Source organism: Ailuropoda melanoleuca, chromosome 2 (genome assembly GCF_002007445.2).
Source record: "Ailuropoda melanoleuca isolate Jingjing chromosome 2, ASM200744v2, whole genome shotgun sequence".
Lineage (NCBI taxonomy): Eukaryota > Metazoa > Chordata > Mammalia > Carnivora > Ursidae > Ailuropoda > Ailuropoda melanoleuca.
The window spans coordinates 4,471,138-4,484,561 of record NC_048219.1 but is presented as its reverse complement, the minus strand read 5'-3'; the positions used below and the strand labels follow the sequence as shown (position 1 = coordinate 4,484,561).

Genomic DNA, 13,424 nt, shown 5'->3' with positions numbered 1-13,424 from the left:
GGGGGGGGTCAGCGGGGGCTGGGGACCCGGCAAGACTGGGAGACGCTGGGGGGGGTCAGCGGGGGCTGGGGACCCAGGCAACACTGGGAGACGCTGGGGGCCTGGGCTAGACTTGATGCTGCCGAAGTCACGGACCCTCAGGATTGAAACGGAACTGAACGGCCAGCATCTCCCGAACCACTGACAGACTTCCCATGGAAAAGGAGGGGATTCTGAATGAACTCTGTGGGAATCTCCACCCCCTGGGTAACACCGACAAGGGGTTCACCTCGGAGCTTTGAAGGCGATGTGCGGGCACCACACGCACCCTGTCTTAGATGGCCAGGATCCATCGGGCTAAGAAGGTTTCTTCCCACTTCGCTGCTCTGTGGGTAACCCCATTAAAACTGAAGGTCGGTCAAAGAGGGAGACCCTTGCTCACTGAGAAGAAGAGCTCTCTGGGTTCCGCGGACAAGTAAACACACCCCCATCCCCTGATCATGCCTCCAGTGTGTGCGGCTCCATGGGGAGAAAGACAAGGACATCTGGAGTCAGGGAGACCAAGTTTGAAACCAGATCCGCTTCTAAAATAATCGCATGACCTTGGACAAGTCACTTAGCTTCTCTAAACCTCGGTTACCGCCTCCGTGAAACGGGGATTATGATTCTTCCTTTACAGGGCCATGACCACTGCTAATACTTAATGAACTCATAAATACACCAGGCACTATTCTAAACATCGTATCTGTACTAAACTCGTTCAATCAGCACAGTGATTCTATGAAGCAGGCGGGGGAAGCTATTCAAAGGGCAGAGGATCGGAACCTGGACGGTCTGGCTCCAGGGCCGTGCGCTCTCCCGCGAGGTTACATGGCCTGAACTCAGGAGGCCTCGGGCCTGGGGCTTAGAAGGTGCTCCGTCAGTAGAACTTCTACGAGACAGGCAAGTGTGAAGTTGGAGTTCCCTTCTGGCCTTCACAACTGTCCTTTCTACTCCATAGGGGCCCAGACATTTGGCAGTATTTTCCCGAGAAGTCAGGCCAGCGCCAGCAGCCAGCTGAATGAAAGCAGCGAACTTTGACGGTGGCTCAGCTCCATTTGCCTACCCTAACCTCCCACCGAAATGTATTTACCCTAACAACCGATGCAGGAACATTAATGGGCATTTAGAAAATTTTTTAAATTCCTCATAATTAGAGACCTTAAAGAAAAAACAACCCAGCTGTTTTCATTTTCCTGTTTCTTCCTGTCTCTGTTGCCGTGAATACATATTTTATCTACTTGTCATCATAGTCAACGCACAATTTTGTGCTAGGCTGTTTTTAGTCACCAAAAACAATTCCTGTATTTTATGATGTTGTCATAATTATCTTTAATTGCTGCAGAATAGACCATCAAGTGGGGGAGTTACTCATCAACATTCCTAACCATCGGGCATGCACTCAGGGGGGCCCGGTTTTCCAATCATTCTTCATGACGGTTAAATGCATGCTGGAACCGCACTTGGCCTTCAGCTGCAAGATGGCTGTGTAGACGACCTTGAGTTCTGGGAGCATGTCTCCCTCCTTCCCTCTTTCCCTCTTTCTTTCCTTCCTTCCCTCCCTCCCTGTCTTTCTTTCTTGAAGCATAGTTGACACACAATGTCACATTAGTTTCAGGTGTAGGACACGGGGCCTGGACAACTCCATCANCGCCACCCAGGCGCCCCTCCAATCATTCTTCATGACGGTTAAATGCACGCTGGAACCGCACTTGGCCTTCAGCTGCAAGATGGCTGTGTAGACGACCTTGAGTTCTGGGAGCATGTCTCCCTCCTTCCCTCTTTCCCTCTTTCTTTCCTTCCTTCCCTCCCTCCCTGTCTTTCTTTCTTGAAGCATAGTTGACACACAATGTCACATTAGTTTCAGGTGTAGGACACGGGGCCTGGACAACTCCATCAATTCCCTCTGGTATGCTATGTTCCCAGTGTACCCACCATCAGTCTGACATCCACAATGTTTGGCCCCCAGCAGACAATAAATATTCACTGAATTTGATCTGGCCAGATCTCTCTAGCTGGCACTGTTAGGGCACAACAGAGTTACTCAATTCAGAGGACTGAAAGCCATCAGGGGGAGGGACAAAAGCAGGGAAAGTATGTGTCTGTTTTGCAGAACAAACAGCTCCCACCAAGGAGAGGTGTGGCCAGGGATTCCCTTGGACACCCCTTGCGAGAGCCGCTGATCCATGCCTGCACAGAAGCCCCCTCAGTTGCCCTAAAGTTACCTTTAGCTCATCCTAATACTAAGCTCTCCTCCTATGGGAGGGGTTTCCTGCCATTTTTTTTGAACTTACAATGTATGCACCAGCATGCTGACATGCTGAGCATGCGCAGTTGAACCAAAGTGCCTACGTAGCAGAAAATGTGTAAGTTTCTCAATGCATCCAGCTCCCTGCCCATGCGCACCTGGCCTCTGCATAAAAGCTCCCCTCCGCTAACCCCGACGGGAGACGATGCTTTGAGAGCGATCTCCCTGTCTCCTTATTTGTGACAAGGAAAGAAAGTTCTTTGCTCTCAACACTTCCTCGGGTTGTGTTCCATTTGCACCCCAAGCAGCCGCCCTCCTTGAGTTCGGTTACCCAGCACATGGAAGGAAGACAAACTGAGTGGGTCACTGGGCATCTGCGAAGTGCTGGGTGATTTCCACACCACCTCGCGTCTCCCAGCCACCAGCCCCGGTCCAGCGACTCCCACCAGCGCACAGAGAAGCGGGCCTCGCTTCCAGGTAGGTGACTTGGCCAAGGCCACACAGCACGTGATAGATTCAAGCCCAGGGCTCCCCGAGAGAGAAAAGCCTGTGTTCTGGGGTTAAGCTTTCTCTGAAGGTGGGGGGGTTCTCTGGCCCCGTCCTGCAGCTGTTTCTCCACGCCCACCAGCTGCATGCTGGGGTAGCTAGAGACAGGGAGATGACCCAGTCCCAATCCTGGGGAAATCTATCCTCTGCCTTGAGAGCAAACTAAGGAAAAAGAACATTCCAGGCCTGTAGAGTAGTGCCAGGCTGCTCGTGCCAAAGAAAAACAGTGACTGCCTTCATCAGCAGGTCATGGTGAAGGAAGCCAGCTTCGATTCCAGCTCTGCTGTCACGGGACTCTGGGCAGTCAGCCAACCTCCCTGAGCTTCAGTTGTCTCATCCATAAAATGGGGAGAAAATCATTTACCCTATAGGGTGATTGGGAGGATTTGAGATGACACATAGGAAAGTATTTTGCATGGTGCCCAGCTTGGAACAGCAATATATAGCAGTTGCTTGATCAAATACCTTAGATGCTTCCTCGATCAGTTTATCTGTAGACCTAACATGGGACATAATTGGGGGTGGGAGTGCAGGAAACCATTTCAGTGTCTCCTGTGTTTCCACCAGCTTCTATCAGCTGTGTGATACCGGGAAAAGTAAATAAGTAACATGTATATGACTGTTTAAAATTTTAACTGTTTTCTTACCATAAAAGTCTTAAATACTGTAGAAATTTCGGATGATGCATAAAGACAAAGGTGAAATGAAAACTCAATCATAATTCCAGTTCCCAGAGACAACTGTGGATGGAATTGCTGTTTTTCCATCCAGTCTTCAGCGATACAGTATATATACACACCTATGATATCTCAGAAAACTAAAGTTATCGTATTATCTATGAAGATCTACACATTACTCGGAGCATAAGTGAAAAAAGCATTTCCCTGTGAACTACATACTCTCCCCAAGCATGGTCTTCACTGCTGGGAAATACATCATGATTCTCTCGAATCCCCTATTGCTGGAGACTCAGGTCCCCAGGTTCTAGGACCTAATTGCTTCCTCCTGCGGGGAGGACCAGTGGCTTCTCTTACCATGTACAAAAGAAAAGGCCAGCTCACGAGGTGCCTGGTGATGTTCTCGCCCGTCATCTTCTCGTGACTGTTAGGTGCAAATGTCACCAGCAAGTAGGTGCCCACGATGGCCAGACCGCAGCCAATGAAAGACAAGACGTAGCGCCCTGCAGGGAAGGGGGGAAGCTGTCACAGGCTCACTGCAGGTGCAGGCTTCAGGCCCGTATGTGTTTCTAGGGCAACACGTGATCACCTGCTATTTTTGGTTTTTCTTCACTTTACAAATAGATCATCTCCCTTATTGTTATTTTAAATAATAACATTTAGGAGTGCCTGCGTGGCTCAGTGGGTTAAGCATCTGCCTTCGGTTCAGGTCATGATGATAGGGTCCTGGGATCGAGCCCCACATCGACCAGGTAGCCTGCTTCTCCCTCTCTCTACTTGTACACACACACTCTCTCTCTGCGTCAAATAAATAAATAAAATAAAATAAAATAATGACACTTAGTGTTAAAAAAGTTCAGTGAAGTATGACATGTATACCAAAAAGAGCTCAATGAATTCTCGCAAAGTGAACATACCCATGTAATCAGCACCCAGATCAAGAAAGGGAACGTTAGCAGGACCCCAACATCCTCACTTGTTGCGTCTCCTTCCGATCACTAGACCACAGCCCCAGGGTAACACTGATTTCTACCAGCACTGGGAGTTGGCCTGGTTCTGTACTTTCTATAAGTGGACTCGTACTGTCTGATTTCTTGTGTCTGTGTCCATGCAAGATCATGTGTGTGAGTTTGTGAGATTCTTCTGTGATCCTGATGTGAGTGTAGGGGTGGTTCCTTCATTCTCACGCCCCTACGGTGTGTGGTATAATGCATCCATTCTGAGGCTGACGGGCTTTAAATCTCTCCAGGGTTATAACAAATACTGCTGCTATGAGCATCCTTGTGCGTGTCATTTGGAAAACACATTGCCTGTATTTCTGTTGGGTATGAAACTAGGAGTGGGAATTCCCGGGTCAGGGGATATGTGGACCTTTAGCTTCGTAGTTACTATTAAAGGGTTTTCCAAACTCGTTGCACCAATGGCCACTCCCACCAGGAAAGTATTAGAGTGAGATTGCCTCTTTTTTTCCCTTTCACGGTAGCCATTCTGCTACTGAACCATAGTTTCAATGTGCATTTTACAGGGAAGGTTTGAAAGTCAGAATCACTTTATGGGCAACATAAAAAACCAAATATAACAAAACCTCACAAGCAAACCTTCAGAGCCTACCACGTACCTTTTAGAAATGACCTTATCATTTCCAATCTTCTAGTTAACCTACTCCCAAGGGACTGGTCCAAATACTACCAAAATGCTATTCCACAGACCTGTCAGAGACTGTTAGTGGGGCCTGGGAGTCCCCCAACTCTTCCCCTGGGTCCTGTCACACTCCAGCTGAACCCTGTGGATTTCGTCCAGCCCCGACCTGGGCAAGCTGCAAAGGGCTGTGAGTTCTGAGCCGCACATGGTGACCACAGGCCTCTGGATTTTTCTGGGTAGAACTAACTACACATTTCATTCTACTGCCTCCCAAAAATGTGATACCACATTAAATGTCTTTAATTCTCATTCTAGGCCTCATAAGGTGCCCCCAAAACAGTTGTTCAGTTTTTCAATGAATGAATGAACCATGGTTAAACTCAGTAATAAGTTCTGTGCTAAGATATACAAGTGTGTTGTCTTAAGTTTTCTTTAGGCAGGGAAAAGTCTTATTCATCGCCATGTCTCTGGCATACGCACAGGTCTAGCAACGGGTGAATGTTTGCTGAATTTAATAGAATTTTAGGTAGGACAGCCATGTACAGTCGTACAAGTTGTTCACTGCATAAAAGCACCTAGCTGAAGGGGTGAGAAGGGCTAAAATCTACCCATGCTCTGCTCCCTGAGGCATGTGCCCATGGAACCACAGATGCCCAGAGGGGCCATCTTTTTTTAATTCACAAATGGCACTGCCTGGACTAGCAGGTCTTTCATACCAGGACTTTCTAGAATGAGCCTGGAAGGAACATAAAACTACACTGGTCTCAGAACCAGCCCCGCTACCCCTGTACCCTGCCTCTGCCATCGGAACTACCACAAATCACTCTGAGTCTTTTGGTCTTGGCACTGTATATTTGCTCAGCAGGAGCTCTTCTTTTTTCAGTGTAAGATTCTTTTCTTTTTCAGCCTCCTGGCCCCATCTTGCTCTTATCCTGTACCAGTGATTCAGAACAGTGGGTCCCAAACCTGGCTGCGTGAGCGAGTTCACCCAGCTGCACGCCGAAGCCTCACGCTCTAATCCAGCTTGCGTAAGTAGCAAAGATTAACTTCCGACCTCCGTGTTCCTTTCCCGTTTGCTTTAGAACTCATTTAGGTAAAGAGGGTGCCTTTTATCAGGCCTCCTAAAATCCCAACAATAGATGCTCAATAAATATTGATTGGATGGAATGAAATCAAGCCCCTTTTCGGAAGTCTCACGGATGATTCTGTTGTGTAGCCAGATTTGGGAACGACCGATGAAAAAACCCCGCTCTCGGAAGCCCGACGAGGGTGGGATATACAACACAGAACGGAGCACTAGACAGATGATCTCTAAACTGGGGCGAGCTGGTTTTACAATGAACAAACCGCACAAGCACAGAACTAAGAACAGGGGCTCAAATCAGTGAACTTACTCAGAAAGTCTTTAGGTTTCCATTTTTCTTTGATGAATATGATTCCTATGATGGCGCTAGCTATAAAAAAATACAAGCACAGGGAAAAGAAAATTGAGGCAGCTATCAGTCCAATGGAGTCCCTTCGCCCCGGCCCTGGGGTTGACTCATTTGCCTTAGCACTTCGGACTTCCTAACCTCTCCCTCCTGCTCCCCCAAACTCAGTCCTTCCGGTTCCTCTGTTAGTCCATCTCAGAAAGGGAGGCTCCTCTCTGAGCCTTCCTGAGGATTTCTACAAGTCCGGGAGCACTGGTGTGGAGTACTTGCGAGGAGACAGGTGATTTGCACAAGTTATTTTTGGCACGTCTACCCGTTGAGGTGGGTGCCATTATCATGTCCATCTGAAAAACGGGACACTGAAGCCAGGAGAGGGAAGGGAGCTGCTCTGGACCGTGCAGCTGGTCAGCACTGCCAGAGCCCAGGGCTCTCGCTCCTTCCGTTGCCGTGATGACCTTTGACACTCTCCCTCTGGTTCTCTTCTCTCCTCAAACTTCCTTGTCACTGCCCGGAGGGATGGGGCTGGCATTACTGTGAACAGACCCGAATGGCTCTTCCCAGCTCTGCCTCTCTGGCTATGTGTCCTGGGGTGAGTCACTACCAGGGAGTCTCAGTCTGGATCCGGCTCAGGCCAGCTTGCTGCTTGTGAAATACTCAGGGAGCCGCTGTAGCGTGAGCGGCCACGGCGGTGGGCTTTATGCCACATACATCAGAAACACCACAAATGGGGTCTTCCTTTTCTCCTTTCCTGCTTTTCTGCCCCCTCCTTCCTTCCCCTCTCCCTCTCTCCCTCCCTTCCCCCACCGCCTCACCCTCTTCTTTTTCTTCTCTCGTTTTCTCCCTCTCTCTGAATGCTGGCTCATCAGCACACCCCTGAGAGCACCTCCTTCTCTGAGTTATAAGGGCGATAATGCATAGAAATCATGTGTCCACAGGAAATGCCCAATAACTGAGCTGTTATTACTACCGAGTACCTGGAGTAGCAACTGGTAAGTAACAGGTACCCAACAAATGGTGGTGATTACTTTCATATTTATTTCTTTTTAATATCATTTTTCACTGGGTGACTTAAGAAGGTCTGAGAGCCCCTTAATTTCTAGCGACTGATACCTGAGAACCCATCAGTCTACTTCAGTCTCTTATTTTTAGGAATTTGATTAGGTGAATTACTAGAGTATTAAAATTCAGAGGCAAATATTTAAGCACTTGGTCACCTGTTTCTCATTGTGAGGAAAGGTTCCAAAGCCTTTTCAGGGGTCAGCAATGGGCAGAGGGCAAACCTCAATCCCTGTCGGGGCGGCACAGTGATACACACGCAGAAAGCGGGCCAGAGAAGACAAGGAACAGCTGGGCCTGGGGATGGCTGCTTGCCTCAAATAAAGGCATTCAGATTATATTATATTATATTATATTATATTATATTATATTATATTATATTATATTAATTATATTAATTATATTATATTATATTATATTATTATATTTTCTCGAAATTCTTTATTTAAATTCAGCTTAGCTAACATATACTGCATTGTTAGTTTCAGGGGGTAGGATTTAGTGACTCATCAGATGCATATAACACCCAGTGCTCGTTACATCACGAGCCCTCCTGCACGCCCATCGCCTAGTTATCCCTTCCCCCTGGACCCTCTACTCTATGGTCAGGTTGGTCAAGAAACAGAGGGACTCTTCATGGGATCGGGAAAAGCAAATAGGTTTCCACTTCTTTGCCAGCTCCTGGTAACTGGGGGGACTGCCTGAAGCTCTGAGAATTCTCACTATGAAGGGACGCTCTGACCGATGACATCTGCTGTGGGCACAGATGGGGTGCGTGGTTGCTGTGCTTACCTGTGGGGTAGAAAGGCCCTCTTAACTGCAGGAGGAAAAAGACTACTCAAAATACTTTTTGCTTTAAGGGCAGGGAAGAGCTTCAAGGCCGTGTGGGGCCTGCCAGCAAATGGAAGGCAACATTTCAACCCAAGTTCACGGTCCCCGTGCCTGTGTTCACTAATCAACATCTTTTATTTAAGAAGAAAATAATTCTTTTTTTCCTAATTCTACTTTATTTGTGGAACATGGACATCAAAGTTCCTTTGTCTTTTCCTTAGTTCAAATGTTCTGAGAGACTGGGATTACAGAAATCACAGAGAAATGGCAGGTGAGAAAGCAAACAATGCTTTAGAGGTGGTGTCAGCTGACGTAAAAAGATCAGAGAATAAGCTGAATGTGCATCTGCTGGAGGTGTAAGATATCTGAACCCTACAAAAGCTTCGGTTATCTTGACAGCATTCGGATGAAAGCTGCAAGTTTGTATCTTCCTTCTGCAGTCGAAATAGAAAGCAATTCTTTTTTTTTTTTTTAAGATTTTATTTATTTATTCTACAGAGATTGAGACAGCCAGCGAGAGAGGGAACACAAGCAGGGGGAGTGGGAGAGGAAGAAGCAGGCTCATAGCGGAAGAGCCTGACGTGGGGCTCGATCCCATAACGCCGGGATCACGCCCTGAGCCGAAGGCAGACGCTTAAACCGCTGTGCCACCCAGGCGCCCCTAGAAAGCAATTCTGATAAAGTTCCTGAATCTTAACCAGATTAGGGAGCCAGACTGTCCTGCACCCCAGCCCTGCCGCCCTGTACCCGTTTCCTCATCTGTAAAGTGGGGATCATGACAGTGTCACCCTCAAAACGGAGGAGTAGAAGAATTCATATCCGTAAAGTGCTTAGTGCAGGGCCGGCACATGTGAAGCCCTTCCTAAGGGTTAGTGACATTACCAAGCAGAAGCTGCTTTGTTTACCGAGTATGGTGGCCGCCCGGGCAGGTGGGTCCCAGGGATCAGTGGCGGGGACCGGGGTCTTACCTATCACGGAGACGGCGCTGAGGGGCACGATCAGCGAGAGCGGAGCAAAGGCGTAGGAGGCGAACACGCCCAGCTCACCCAGCAGCATCAGGAACAGGCCCAGCCACCATGTCTTGGTCTTGAAATAGGCCCGGGGGTCCTTGGAGCCTGCCAGGCGGATGTGGCAGTACTTCTAGAAATCCGGGAAAGAAGGCGATTTGCCCAGATATTTGGGGAAAAGAGGCTATGATGTCTGTATCCCAAATCTACCCCTCACTTTTATTTGGAAACAAGTGTCAGTTTTTTTTTTTTGGAGTCCTGGCTCAGAGAAGAGGCAAGCAGTCCCGATCTCAATACCAGGTTGTCACTCTAAGACAGCTGTTCTCACACTGGCTGGGAAGCCTCAGACACTCCCCGGGGAGGCCCGAAAATGTGCATTTCTAACGCACAACACAGGCAGCGTGCAGTCTGCAGTGGGAGCCGGGGTCTAGGACGCCGCCCCATGTTCATCCGGCTTTGGGTTGAGTGTCTTCCTCTAACTACAATGCCCTGAAGTCCCCACACCTGGGGTGTTTGCTTGACCGCACTCCCTTCTATAGACGAGCTGGCAGCTCTGCGGGGCAGCCGGGGGTATCCGTGGACCCTGCACCCCCTCAGGTGGATACTTGGCCCAAGTCTGGCCAGAAGTCTTTGTTCTGGAAATGTGCACTTGGGACGTAAAAAGTGGGGTGGTGACCAAGGAGAGTGGGGCAGTCATGTTGACTTAAAGGCCCACAGCTGCCACTTGGGGGGACCGTGATGAGGGCTGCATAGCAGCAGATGCGGAAGCAGAGACGCTGCTCTGTAGGAGGAAGAGCATGAACCAGACAAGTGGCCAGGACACCACGTGGCCTCAGAAACTCATGGGCACACCCTGGCACACGGGCGTGCGTGGAGCCGAGATGTACCAGGTTACCCACGCATGTTCACGTCTCTGATCCAGAGAGGGAGAGCGCTTCTCCGCAACTAGAAGCTGGGCAGTGCCGCAGAGAGGAGTGGGCCAGCGCGCTATAGGATTTAACCCATCTGCAGGTGTCAAGCCTCAGTGCGGGTGTCCCAGAGCAGTCCCTGAGACTGGACTTGCGAGGAGGTAGTTGCTTTGGGAGGTGATTCCAGAAGACACAGGAAGGGAGTGGGAAAGTGAGACAGAGAAGGGAGCAAGCCAAGTGGAGGGTGCACTGTGAGTGCCCTGGGCAATGGGGGCTCATCCCACTGGGGACCGTCAGGGAAACCCTGTGGACTCAGCTCAGAGTCATGCTACCAGAGGATGGAAGCCTGGGGCATTTACCCATGGACTCCCATCCCCCTCTGGCCAAAAGCTGCCCCGGGGGCAATAACCACCATGGCTGTCACCCAAGTCACACATGCCCATGGAACCAGTTCCCGTGGTGCCCTCAGGAGGTCCTCAATCTATCAGCGTGCTCCAAACCACAGCTGCAGGCCAGCTCAGATGGGCCAGCTGGCTTGGCTACCCCAGGAACTTCTAAGTAATAGAGAGCGCTGTGGTCAGAATTGAGGGGGGGTAGGGGGATAACGTGGGGGCCAAGACACTAGAGAGATTCTGGAACAACCCACAAGGGATTGTCCTAGGCTCAGCCCAGGAATGGAGTAGGCAACGTCCCACAGTGAGGAGGCAGCTGGGCCTGCCCCAGACATCCCGGCTGACCAGCTGTCTCTCTGCTCCCAGTCAGGGCTAGGGACTGAGACTTACCTGTAGGTTAAGTGCAATGCTGACCACAAGGTGCCCGAAAATCGCCAAAAGGGCGCCGATCAAGTTTTCCTGTAAGGAAAGTTCATAGGAGCAAATGTGAGCTGGGTCTAAGTTAAACGGCCTCGGGGCATATAGGAACCCCCACTGTTTGCTGTCCCAAAACAAATGCAGAAAAACATGCCCCACAAAGCCACATCCCAGGCTTCTATTTGGAATTTTACGGGGGTTTACTACTCAAGGTTAATGCGGCTGCCTTGTTGGTTTACAAAACACTACCCTGAGCTGGACACTTCCAGAAAGCAATGTCCTCTGCCCTCCAGTCACAATGACCTGGTAAGGCCTAAATCTGCTCTGCTCTTTCCTTAACGTACGGACTCACTGCAGTCTTGTGCAGGAAAGCAACACTCAGAAATCAGAATTTACAAGAGAAACACAGGGGTGGGTACTGTTTGCCATTTTATCAATGGAGCCTTCATGTTCCCAGAAGGGTCTCAATGAAACTCTTTAAACTGGCTAATTTGCTTCGGGCATTTTTAATGATTTCATTTATAAACATTTAACTTCCGTCACCTTAAGAATAAGGTTCAGAATCTTTAGCATGGCATCTTCTTTTAACTTGAAAAGACAATTACCAGACATATATTCATCGTACAATAATTAGGAAATATAAAGAAATGACAGGAAGAAGAACAATTATAACAAAACAGAAAAGCCCCCTGTAATTCTAAACCCAGAGCTAACTACGGCAAACATTTTGTTATTATAAACTTTTTTCTTCTTCTTGTAAAACTTTTTTCTGTCCATAAATTCAGATATGAACAACAATGTTATAGTTTATTTTATAAAAATAAGATTATAATCTGTTTTGTAACCTATTCTTTTACTTAAGATATTATAAACACATTCCCCTTTCAGGCATATTTAATTAATTTTTTAGAAAGATTTTATTTATTTATTTGAGAGAAATAAGAGAGAGAGTGAGAGAGCATGAGTTTGAGGGGAGGGCAGAGGAAGAGGGAGAAGCAGACTCCCCGCCGAGCAGGGAGCCCGACACGGGGCTCCATCCCAAGACCCTGAGATCGTGACCTGAGCCGAAGTCAGACCCTTAACCAACTGAGCCACCCAGGTGCCCCTAATTCATCATTTTTAATAAATACCAAATACCTCATCATTTGGATGTGCCATATTTTATATCATTGCTTTTCCATTGTTGGATACTTAGGCTGTTTTTTTTTAAACACCACTGTGATCAAATACCCCAGTGCACACATTTTTGTGCATTTATGAGGATTACTCCCTTGGGATAAATTCTTAGAAGGAGGACTGCTGGGTCAAAGGGCACTTGCCTCAGCATTTAAATCACACTATACTATATCCCCCACACACCCTTCAGGTTTTTTTCACCACTAAACACCAAAGAATGTTCGATCTTAGCCAAATATGAATCCTCCCTGCCCCGCATGGGCCTTTTCCAAATCCCCCCTTTGCTCAAGAAGTTCCTCCCAGCCGGCTGCCCTCCCTGTGAAATCTGCCAGTTCTTCAAGGCCTGGCCTGGGCGCTAGCAAATCAAGAGTGAACAAGACAAAGGGTCTTGCAGTTCATCCAGAAGACAGGTAATTAGCAAGCGTAAGGCAGGAAGTCAACCTTCTGTCCTCTCTGCCCCCCATTTCCCTGGAATGCTGGGGACCTAGACAGCTAAGAAGGCAATCGGCTGTAGATTAGGGTGGAAGGAGGGAGGGGTTATTTACCGACAGAAACCACAATGGCTGTCCTTGACTTTGTCCCCAGCAAGGTGCAGCATTGCAGAATAAAGGAAAGATGCTGAGCTGAGAACCAGGAGATCTGCGTTCTAGGTCCAGCTCTGCTGCCTCATCACAGCATGACCTTGGATGAGTCCCCTCCCCTCATCAGGCTTGTATGTCCGTGTCTGGAAAATGTAGATGCTGGCCGAGATAACCTCCAAGGGACCTTTCAGCCCTCACCAAAGCCCCTGGGCAGGGCCAGACTGCCAACAGAAACCAAGCGAAGGACCAGGCCAGGCAGGAAACTGACTTATGTTCGTTTCACTTTGTACAACAACTCATTAATAGAAGGTCACTGGGGGCATCTCATGGACCCAAGGGAGCTGGCTTCCACTTCTTCCCAAGATGGCTCTCATAGCCTGAGCTGCACTTCCTTGGTCCTTCTCCATCTCTGTTTTATGTGTTTTTGTTGTCTCTTCTCAGGCAGAATTAAGCAGAAACCAGGTCTGTCCTGTAGGATCACAGGATCTCAGAGCTG

At 48.6% G+C, this 13,424-nt stretch overlaps 1 protein-coding gene across 4 annotated transcripts in view; it reads right to left on the bottom strand.

Moving 5' to 3' along the window:
* Nucleotides 1-13,424, bottom strand: part of NIPAL3 (NIPA like domain containing 3) — a 51,313-nt gene that overhangs the window by 17,275 nt on the left and 20,614 nt on the right. For 2 of the 4 annotated variants that reach the window (XM_011228583.3, XM_011228589.3), the window contains exons 3-6: nt 11,145-11,213; nt 9,416-9,587; nt 6,525-6,584; nt 3,847-3,992 (exon numbers count right to left, since the gene is read on the bottom strand). In XM_011228583.3, the coding sequence (XP_011226885.1) occupies nt 3,847-3,992; nt 6,525-6,584; nt 9,416-9,587; nt 11,145-11,213 (447 nt within the window). Of the gene's footprint in view, nt 1-268; nt 366-3,846; nt 3,993-6,524; nt 6,585-9,415; nt 9,588-11,144; nt 11,214-13,424 lie in introns of all 4 variants that reach the window. The other 2 variants (XM_011228599.3, XM_011228595.3) reach the window with 2 other exon arrangements.